The following is a 10,963-nucleotide window of genomic DNA, read 5'->3' on the forward strand; positions in this document are numbered from 1 at the left end:
GACACTTCAAGCTCGTACTGCAGGGTTTCATGGGACGTGTAGTCCCCGTACGCGCCTCCACCAATCCACGAGGCATCATGGGAGACCAAAGTTCGCAGGGAGCCGGGCGCCGATTGGTGGATCTCGCGGGGCCTCGCGCTACGTCACCTTTCCGTCCGCGGATTGGCGGGAAGAGCCACTCCTCACCTCCTCCGCCTCGGGCTCGGGAGCCGTGGAGGACGCGCTGGTTGTCAGAGCAACTCGTCCCGCCTTCTGGGGGCTTTTTATCTGGCTTTGTGATTGGCTGCTGGTTGCAAGGAATCCCGGCGTGGACGGCGCGAGGGAAAAGATGGCGGCTATGGCGGTCGGAGCTGCCGGTGGGAGCCGCGTGTCCAGCGGGAGGGACCTGAATTGCGTCCCCGAAATAGCTGACACATTGGGGGCTGTGGCCAAGCAGGGGTGAGGGCCCGCAGCTCTGCGAGCGGAAAGCGGGGTCCGAACTTGGGGACAAAAAAAAAAGGGGGGGCAGACGAGTCATCTCGGTGAGGCAGGGGTGAGAGGAGCCGAGTGTGTAAGATGAGGGCAGGAGGAATCATGACTTACTGGGTGGGCAGAAGCCTCGGGCCCTGAAACATACGGAGGGAAAACTTAACTGCGGCGTGTCGTCACGGAACCCGAAAGTTGGTGGGAGTTGTCAGGAAAAGTGGAACAAAAAAAGGACGGGGGGAACCTTCAGAACTCCAGGGCCCTGGAGAGCGAGCTATTGTGTGAGAGTGGGAGGAGGTGTCGGGGCAGCGGAGAGTAAGCCTCAGGCGGGAGACAGACTGGGACAGTCCTGGACCGCCCAGTAACAGCAGAGTAGAAAGAATCCTGCCCAGTGAGGATTTGCAGCTCATCTTTGCCATGCCGGTATTTCGGGGGGATGAAGTCGAGGCTCCATGTAGGGGAAGAGAGAAGTATCCCATCCGGTTGGGTAGCAGCTGAAAGGATGGTGCAGAATCGAGGGAGCTTCATCTTGTGGCCTGGATCTCTGAGCACTGCTGCTGTCAGTACTTGATGATTTTTGGGTCTGTCACGGTTGTAGGTTTGACTTCCTCTGCATGCCTGTCTTCCACCCGCGATTCAAGAGGGAGTTCACTCAGGAGCCTGCTAAGAATCGGCCGGGCCCCCAGACTCGATCAGACCTACTGCTGTCAGGAAGGGGTAGGGACCATCGGATGTGCCCCTGAATTACTACGCAGTAGTGACTTTTGCTTTATCAGTGCCCTTCTTCACCTTCTTTCTTGACTTGTGAATATTGTTTGCTCCTTGGGATTAGGAGTCTGCTCCTAACTTACCTGTATTTCCCAGTCTACATCGGACATCCCCATACTCCATATGAAAAGATTTTTCTTTTTGTCCTGTGTCTCTTTTATTCCCTGCTAAAAGCTAGAGATTGAATGAGTAGACAGAGTGCTAAACCTCATTCAGTCTTTGTCTTTCTTGCCCTCTGGATTGCAGACTGGAACACGCTGATTGTGGGAAAGTTATCTCCGTGGATTCGTCCAGACTCGAAAGTGGAGAAGATCCGCAGGAACTCTGAGGCGGTATGACATTTTGACCTCTTCCTGGCATCTTTCTGTCCGACTTGTAGCTACAGTGGGTCAAAGAATAGTTTCTGTCTCCTATAACTTAAGTAAATTTGAGGGGGACCAGAGCAATAGTACAGTGGGCAGGACGCTTGCTTTTCATGGCAGCCAACCCAGGTTTGATTCCTAGCGCTGCAACTGATCCCCAGTCCCAACGGGATGCATGAGCCCTACCTGAGCACATGAACACTGCAGGGTGTGAGGCCCCCCAACTACCACCCCACCTCCAATTTTTTTGAAATAATGGAGTTAAAGTTTCTTATATTGCTACCTCTTGACCATTTCTTCTTTTTTTTTTTTTCTTTTTGGGCCATACCCAGTGATGCTCAAGGTTTACTCCTGGCTCTTCACTCAGGAATACTCCTGGCGGTGCTGGGGGACCATATGGGATGTCGGGGATCAAACCTGGATTGGCCATGTGTAAGGCAAACTCCCTACCTGCTGTGCTATTGCTCCAGCCCCTTGACCATTTCTTCTTGATCTTCATTGCAGGCCATGTTACAGGAGCTGAATTTTGGGGCATATTTGGGTCTTCCTGCTTTCCTGCTGCCCCTAAATCAAGAAGATAACACAAACCTCGCCAGGGTGTTAACCAACCACATCCACACTGGTCACCACTCCTCTATGGTATGGCTGACAGCTTCCTTTCCTTCTATATAGGACGGTAGTTTGTACTAAGTGTCTTCTTGTTCCAAACCATTCAGTAAAGGTACATTTGGCAGGGATGAAATGTTTTTATTGCCTGTCTGAAAGTGGTAAGTTGAGTGTTAGAGAATTTATGTGGGATTACTTCTAGACATTTACTAATCGAAATCGAGGCCTAGGCAGACATTTACAAAAGGGTTTGTACAAGATACACATGAACTGCACTGCACTGTAGCACTGTCAACCATTGCTCATTGATTAGCTCGAGCAGGCACCAGTAACGTCTCCATTGTGAGACTTGTTACTGGTTTTGGCATATCGAATATGCCATGGATAGCTTGCCGGGCTCTTCGAGAGGGACAGAGGACACATGTACATATTCAGATAATCACAGATTCAGAAAATCATATACAGGGATTTGCAGTTTGCCTCAAAAGATTTTGTTCGTTTTATTTTTGGTGCTTGGATTCAAATAGAGCCTCTTGCATGTATAGTGTGTGCTGTACTCTTCAGCTACATCCCTTGCCCAGAATCTTAGTTGGGAGAAGTGTATGTTCTGGACCCAGTGTTAAGTCGAGTGCTTGTCCTTGTGCAGTTTTGGATGCGGGTACCATTAGTGGCACCAGAGGACCTGAGAGATGATATAATTGAGAACGCACCAACTACACACACAGAGGAGTACAGTGGAGAGGAAAAGACATGGATGTGGTATGTCTCCTTTTGTGCTGCCTTAGGGTAAAGGGTAAGATGAGAGGACTTAGTGGAACCTTTAGGAGGACCCCCTTGAACTATGGTAATTAGTAAGTCATAGGACTTCATTTTTCTGTATTTGCTTCTGGGCAGGTGGCATAACTTCCGGACTTTGTGTGACTACAGCAAACGGATTGCAGTAGGTAAGTACACAAGGATCCTGGTGTAGCTGTCCTTCCTCTGAATAATAATCAGGAGTTTGATGCACACTTAGCTGTTTTATTCTTTTCTCTCTGCCAAAGACTGCCTTGCCTTAGGAGAAAACAGATACTGTGTTTTCTGTTTCTTTGGGAGGTCAGCACCTTTTGATGCTCAGGGGTTACTCCTGGCTCTGCACTGAGGAATTACTCCTGGCAGTGCATGGGGGATCATATGGGATGCCAGGGACCACATGCAAGGCAAGCGCCTCACCCGCTGTACAATTGCTCCAGCCCTAAGGAGTAAACTGATCCTGCACAGAAACAAAGCAAGATTTCTTGTCTAGCAATAATTGACAAATCTTTCTTTCTCCGCTTTGTAGCTCTTGAAATTGGGGCAGACCTTCCATCTAATCACGTCATTGATCGTTGGCTTGGGGAGCCCATCAAAGCAGCTATTCTCCCCACCAGCATTTTCCTGACCAATAAGAAGGGATTTCCAGTTCTTTCCAAAATGCACCAGAGACTGATCTTCCGGCTCCTCAAGGTGGGTGATGGATGAGTTCCAACAATACTCCAGTTAAGCCTCTTGCTTGTCTCACCTGTTATACTTTTTTCTTGTGAAATTGACTCTTTGGCTTCTGGAGAGTAATTTCAATCAGTTGGGGATCTTGAGAATGAAAAGACAAATGGCAGCAGGAACCATGGAAACATTTCAAAAGAACTTTGCTGAAGGCTTCATTTAAAAAATTAGGGGGCCAAGAAATAGTACTGCAGATAAGGCAGTTTGCCTTGTATGGGACTGACAGGAGTAATTTCTCAGTGTAGAGCCAGGAGTAACATCTGAGCATTTGCTGGGGTTGGCCCTCCAATTAAAGAAGTTAAAAAGAAGGGGCAGGAGTGATAGTACGGTGGGTAGGGTGCTTTTCCTTGCATGTAGCAGATCAGTTTGATTCCTGGCACCCTTTATGGTTCCCCAAGCCTTACCAGTAGTGATCCCTAAGTGCAGAGCCAGGAGTAAGTCCTCAGCTCTGCCAGGTGTGGTGTTGCCCCCCCCCAGACCCCCCCAAAACAAAATTAAACTAAAGACCTATGGCACCCTTATAGCCAAGATAATGTTCATGTTGCATGAAAGGGCTTTGTAAATTCACTGAAGCCTTGGTTTGTTCCTCAAGCCTGTGTCCTTCCTTGAACATGTATCTTGCTTATTTGTTTATGTTTCTTTGCCTGTCCCTTTCCACTCTGGAGAAGCCTGCGTATTCTCTTGAACTCACACTTTTGCTTCCTTTCCTCTTACATCTTTCTAAATTAGTTCAATGAAAACTAGCTTGCTTTTGGAAACTGGCCTCACATGCTGGGGAAAAGGCAGCTGAGATAGAGAAGGAAACACCAAGTAGAGGATGTTGGGAGGACCCATTCGGGTTGAAAGATGCGTGCCAAAAGTAGATTAAAGACCGAACATGATGGCCACTCAATACCTCTTTTGCAAACTACAACACCCAAAAGGAGAGAGAACAAAAGGGAATGCCCTGCCCCAGAGGCCTAGTGGTGGTGGGGGAATGGCGGGGAGGGAGGGATACTGGAAACACTGGTGGAAGAGAATGGGCACTGGTGGAGGGATGGTTAAACAATCACTGTATGACTGAAATGCAAACAAGAAAATTCGTAAATTTGTAACTGTACCTCATGGTGATTCACTAATTAAAAAAATCATTGCAGCCTTTTCCTGCTTTAGTTAACATTAGGGCTGGTGCTTGGATGGATTTTACTCTAGGACTCCTTCTCAAAGACCTTTAGTATCCCTGTTCAAGGATTGTATCTGTGGTTTGACTTCTTACAGTTGGAGGTGCAGTTCATCATTACAGGCACCAACCACCACTCAGAGAAGGAGTTCTGTTCCTACCTCCAGTACTTGGAATACTTGAGCCAGAACCGCCCTCCACCCAATGCCTATGAGCTATTTGCCAAAGGCTATGAAGACTATCTGCAGTCCCCTCTCCAGGTGGGTCTGAAGCGCACTGAGAGGAAAGAAGTTGGGGTGGTGGGGCGGGGGCAGCTAGAGTTGTCTTTTGAGAACAGGACCCTAATGTTCACCAGAATTCAAGAGATTGTGGGAAGGTTTTGGTATCCTAGTACAGTTCCTCATTAAAAAGTGGCTTATGGGGGCTGGAGAGATAGCACAGCGGGTAGGGCGTTTGCCTTGCACTCGGCCAACCCAGGTTCAAATCCCAGCATCCCATATGGTCCCCTGAGCAGCGTCAGGGGTAATTCCTGAGTGCAGAGCCAGGAGTAACCCCTGTGCATCGCCAGGTGTGACCCAAAAAGCAAAAAAAAAAAAAAAGTGGCTTATGTACTTTCCTTTTCGGGGAAGAGCGTGGAGCACACCCTAGGATGTGCTAGGGGCTACTTTCAGTTGTGCTCAGGGGACCAGGTCGTGCCGGGCATCCAACCTGGGGCTCCTGCAGACAAAGCATGTGCTCGGGCCCTTTGCGCCTGCTCCTTGGCCCTGTGCTTTGACTTTTTTCTCATTTTTCAGCCACTGATGGACAATCTGGAATCTCAGACATATGAGGTGTTTGAGAAGGACCCCATCAAATACTCTCAATACCAGCAGGTACAGTATGGATCGCACACTGGGTCTAGCATCAGGTGGGGTGGCCCGGGGTTGGGATCACACCAGGTCTTTTCTGCCCATGCCCCCTCCCAGGCTATCTATAAGTGTCTGTTAGACCGAGTGCCAGATGAAGAGAAAGACACCAACGTCCAGTGAGTGCTCTCCCCGCAACCCTAGGCTTAGTGTGCCACCTTCTCTAGATGCCTGGTCCCTCTGACTCGTCCCCATTCTGTCTTAGGGTGCTTATGGTGCTGGGGGCAGGTCGGGGCCCTCTGGTGAATGCTTCCCTGCGGGCAGCCAAGCAGGCTGACCGGCGGATAAAGCTCTATGCTGTGGAGAAGAACCCAAATGCTGTGGTGACGTGAGTGGCAACCTCCTCATTGGAAAATTTGTCCCCAGGGCCAGTTTTTCTTCCAAGTATCTTCATTTGCATCCTATCTACCTTAGGCTGGAGAACTGGCAGTTTGAGGAATGGGGAAGCCAAGTGACAGTAGTCTCCTCGGACATGCGGGAATGGGTGGCTCCAGAGAAAGCAGACATCATTGTCAGTGAGCTCCTGGGCTCCTTTGCTGATAATGAACTGTCACCTGAATGCCTGGATGGAGCCCAGCACTTCCTAAAAGGTGTGTCCAGCTAGGAGTGTACTGAGTAAGGGAGAAGTATTAACCGTCAAATGCCCTCCCTACTGTACTATCGCTTTGGTCCCTCCTTCCACAAATTGAATCTTGTGTGACTGTAAAGGAATCACAAAATGGAATCCCCATAACAGGACTTGGGTGTAGGTTGGCTTGGGAAGGGCAACATGGAGGTGTCTTGGTCTGTTTTGATGAGGGAGTTGGAGCCTTCGGTTAATATAGACATAGCACTCCGTCCCCTGGGAACCAACGTGACCTGTCTGCTCTGACCTGCAGATGACGGTGTGAGCATCCCTGGGGAATATACCTCCTTTTTGGCTCCCATCTCCTCCTCCAAGCTGTACAATGAGGTTCGAGCCTGTCGGGAAAAGGACCGTGACCCTGAGGTAAAGAACCCCTCTCTTCTGGAGGACCCTGCTCTCTGAGCCCTTTTCTTATTCTCTGTGAACCTCACCACAGAAGAAGGGGAGGAGATGGAGGAGTTGAATGTATGGGAAGGTGCTGGAAGCAAAAAGGAAAATGTTTCTTTTCCTGTGGCTTGAGCTCCTGTCCCCGAGGAAGGAGGTACCTTGCCCACCTTTGCAAGCTCTGCTCTCCCCTCTCTTGTGACAGGCCCAGTTTGAGATGCCTTATGTGGTTCGGCTGCACAACTTTCACCAGCTCTCTGCGCCCCAGCCCTGTTTCACCTTCAGCCACCCCAACAAAGGTGGGTTCCTGCATGGCTGGCCTCCATCTGGAGGCTCGAGAACTTGCCCTCCCAGTCCCTGGCCATCTGGGGTCTACCCTGTCTGGGCTTCCCTTCCTGGTTCTTGCTCATACTTTCCCAAGTTGTCTGGTGCTTCCCAAGTTGTCTGGTGCTTCTGGGCCCTCATCACCCCTACTACCTTCCCTGACAGATCCTGTGATTGATAACAATCGCTACTGTACCTTGGAATTTCCTGTGGAGGTGAATACAGTACTGCATGGCTTTGCCGGCTACTTTGAAACTGTGCTGTACCAAGACATCACTCTGAGTAAGTATCCAGGGTGCTACCTGGGCACCCGTGTGACTGTGCTACCTGGGCAGCGTACCACTATTTCTCCTAGAGTCCTAGCAGTCAGAGAACGAGGGGTTCTTGGAGTACCTGTTTTTGCGTTCACGGGAGAAACTCCTTAACTTAGGATTCTAGAACCACCGTGGTATGGGACCTCAGCTTCTTTCTTTCCTTTGTCTCCACAGGCATCCGTCCAGAGACTCACTCTCCTGGGATGTTCTCATGGTTTCCCATCCTCTTCCCCATTAAGGTAGGAATTACCTTAAACACTTAGTGGTTGAGGGAGTAACTTGGGCCATTAGTGTTCTCCCTTCTCCTGGGTTGATTCTTGCTTATGCCCTGTGTTCTGTTGTCCTCGAGTATGTGTAGGTGGATTCTTTTTTTTTTTCTTTTTGGGTCACACCCAGCAGTGCACAGGGGTTACTCTTGGCTCTGCACTCAGGAATTACTCCAGGCGGTGCTGGGAGACTATATGGGGTGCTGGGAATTAAACCTGGGTCACCCGAGTGCAAGGCAAACGCCCTGCCCGCTGTGCTATCGCTCCAGCCCCCATGTAGGTGGATTCTTGTTGTGGATCTTGGGATACTTGCTATATGCTTTAGCCTTCGTCTTGACTTCATCTTATCTGCATCTTCTCTCTACTCTACCTGATGCAAGAGTCAGCTTTGGAAAACTCAAATCTGTTCATCTCTCTCTCCTCCTTAAAATCCTTCAATGCTGAGCTTTGGGAGGTGGCACAAAGCTGGAACATGTGCATTGCACACAGAAGTCCTAGATTTGATCCAAAGGGTTGCGTGATCCCCAGAGCATCTCTTGGAATAGCCATTGAGCACTTCTGGGTTTTACACCAGACCCACAAATCAAGCAAACACCCTCAATACCCTATCACTGCTCTGATGATAGAGGGTAAAATCCTAACTATTGTGCTGGAGGGTTAGTACAGGGGATAAGGTGCTTGCCTTCCATATGGCCATCTCTGGTTCAATTCTTCGCACCCTTGTGCAGTCCCTGAGTATTGCCACATGTGGCCCAAACCAAAAAAGAATTCAGCCTATTGCTTAAACAATTTGGTATGATCTAATTTTAGCTGTCTTTTCACCTACTGTCCTGCTATTTACATTGCTAAGGCTGATGAATCTTCTTTTTTTTTGTTTTTGGGCCATACACAGCAGTGCTTAGGGGTTACTCCTGGCTCTGCACTCAGGAATTACTCCTAGCAGTACTCAGGAGACCAACTATATGGAGTGCCAGGGTTCAAACCTGGGTTGGCTGCATGCAAGGCAAACACTCTACCCTGCTATACTGTTGCTCCAGCTCCTGGACCCTCTTTTGATAACTCATATATTTGATATTTGATAACTTTGGTGCTGGACACTGAGCATCAAGCCAGGTACAGTCCTTGGGGACAGCTGGGTGTGGCCCCCAAACCCAAAAAATAAAAACTGAAGTCTCTCGGGGCTGGAGCAATAGCACAGCGGGTAGGGCGTTTGCCTTGCACGTGGCCGACCCGGGTTCGATTCCCAGCATCCCAGATGGTCCCCTGAGCACCGCCAGGAGTGATTCCTGAGTGCAGAGCCAGGAGTAACCCCTGTGCATTGCCGGGTGTAACCCAAAAAAAAACAAAAAACTGAAGTCTCAACTTCTTTCCTGCCTTATGCTTTTACACCCTTTTTATTTGCTTGGAAAAGTATTTGCTCATTTCTTTTTTTTTTCTTTTTGGGTCACACCCAGCGATGCACAGGGGTTACACCTGGCTCTGCACTCAGGAATTACCCCTGGCGGTGCTTAGGGGACCATATGGGATGCTGGGAATTGAACCTGGGTCGACCGCGTGCAAGGCAAACACCCTACCCGCTGTGCTATTGCTCCAGCCCCAATATTTGCTCATTTCTTTACCTAGCTAACTTATCTATCATCAGGTCTCCTTAAACTGCTGTTCAGACTGAAACTGAGGCCCTGAGAATTTAGCAGACCTAAGAATGAGAGGGGAAATTGGAAATTCTGGGCTAGGATGTAAAGCAGGTTTGCTCTCTTGCTTAAGCAAGATGTTCCAGTGAGGAACCTTGCTCCCTGCACCCCAAACACTCAGCACTACTGTCCTCAATGTGTCACTGTGGAAGTCTACCTAAGGGTGTTTTTACGTTTTGTTTCATTTTTGGATCATACCTGTGGTACTGGGGGGACCATAAAGGTGCTGGGATTAAATCAAACCTGGGGGGCCAGAGAGATAGTACAGTGGTTAGGGCGTTTACCTTGCAAACCCGGGTGGACAACACAGACAGGAGTCATCCATGGTCACTATGGCTCAGCCCCCTCCCCCCCAAAAGTTGAACCTGGGCCTGTAAAGCGTGTACTTCGGTCCATTGAGCCTTTGGCCCTTAGGGTGCTTATAAACAGGATTATTTTGTAAATAGGATTATTTTGTCACACATAATTCATTATTAATGAATATTATAATTAATTATAATATAACGCACAGCCTACCCTAAACCTACCCATTTTTCTTCTACAGCAACCGATAACTGTGCGGGAGGGTCAGACCATCTGTGTACGTTTCTGGCGATGCAGCAACTCCAAGAAGGTGTGGTATGAGTGGGCTGTGACAGCACCAGTCTGTTCTGCTATTCACAACCCCACAGGCCGCTCGTACACCATCGGCCTCTAGCCTGCAAAAGTCTCAAGCCTTGGTAGCAGCTTCAGGTTCTGCTCCCATAACACAGAAGGTGCAATACATCTGGGTCTGTGGTTCCCCTTGCACATCAGAGAGGAGCTTTTCTGCCTTACATCAAGGTGGACAAAGGATGAGACTTACTTTCAAGGTCAAGGCACCAATCTGTGAAGACATCAGGCCGGGGCATGAGGAATTAGTGCTGCATCTGAAGCTACTCGACAGGCATTCAGCACTCCCTGGAATGGCCCTGAAAACACGTGGATTGACAAAATTTTTCCCTTTCCCTGCCCATCTCTGTTCTGTTTTGAAGGTTTTGTGCGGAAGGAAATACAAATAAAGTGAGGTTAATATGACCTTTCCTACTCCAGTCCTGCTGCCCGCTCTGCTTCCCCACACCTTATTTAAATTTAGATATATTCAGACTTGTGCCATAGTCAAGACTCAAAGAAACCTAATCTATGTAGGCAGCTTATGATAAATCTGGAACTCTGGATGCTGTCTTGAGTTAGAGAGGCCTTGTCCGTTGAGATCTGTTATCTGGGATGAAGCATCTGTTTGTAGTCATGGGGGAAAAGTTGGTTAGTGAGTAAAGCCAGCTTCTCTTCCACTTGCTGAGCTACAGAACTGCCAGCTTCTTTGTTACCAGTTAGGAGAGAATCTGGAAGCCACACAGGTATCTCCAGCAGGAAGCCACCGATTTTATTTATTTATTGCCACACCCATTGGTTCTTAGCGTTTACTCCTGGCTCTGTATTCAGGAGACGATAAAGGCTGCTGAGGATAGGGATACAACCAAGGTCAGTCTCAGGCAAGGCAAATGCCTTACCCACTGTATGGTCTCTCCAGCAGGCCACCTATCTGAATTCAATA

At 48.9% G+C, this 10,963-nt stretch overlaps 1 protein-coding gene across 1 annotated transcript; it reads left to right on the top strand.

Moving 5' to 3' along the window:
• Window positions 1-282: 282 nt before the first annotated feature.
• Window positions 283-10,460, top strand: PRMT5 (protein arginine methyltransferase 5). The gene is made up of 17 exons (XM_004609475.3): window positions 283-438; window positions 1,064-1,182; window positions 1,480-1,565; window positions 2,100-2,234; window positions 2,848-2,960; window positions 3,096-3,145; window positions 3,523-3,686; window positions 4,980-5,141; window positions 5,676-5,753; window positions 5,847-5,905; window positions 5,992-6,114; window positions 6,201-6,376; window positions 6,665-6,774; window positions 7,001-7,094; window positions 7,285-7,401; window positions 7,608-7,672; window positions 9,935-10,460. The coding sequence occupies exons 1-17, from the start codon at window positions 329-331 to the stop codon at window positions 10,085-10,087; spliced, it is 1,914 nt and encodes a 637-aa protein (XP_004609532.1). The 5' UTR covers window positions 283-328; the 3' UTR covers window positions 10,088-10,460.
• The last annotated feature ends 503 nt before the right edge of the window (window positions 10,461-10,963 follow it).

The sequence above is a fragment of the Sorex araneus genome, chromosome 3, assembly GCF_027595985.1.
Source record: "Sorex araneus isolate mSorAra2 chromosome 3, mSorAra2.pri, whole genome shotgun sequence".
Taxonomy (NCBI): Eukaryota; Metazoa; Chordata; class Mammalia; order Eulipotyphla; family Soricidae; genus Sorex; species Sorex araneus.

Coding starts and splice junctions, on each gene's coding strand:
- PRMT5 (XM_004609475.3), top strand. CDS start 329: ATGGCGGCTATGGCGGTCGGAGCTGCCGGTGGGAGCCGCGTGTCCAGC. Junction 5,906..5,991: donor GAGAAAGACACCAACGTCCA/GTGAGTGCTCTC, acceptor ATTCTGTCTTAG/GGTGCTTATGGTGCTGGGGG. Junction 7,673..9,934: donor CCATCCTCTTCCCCATTAAG/GTAGGAATTACC, acceptor TTTCTTCTACAG/CAACCGATAACTGTGCGGGA.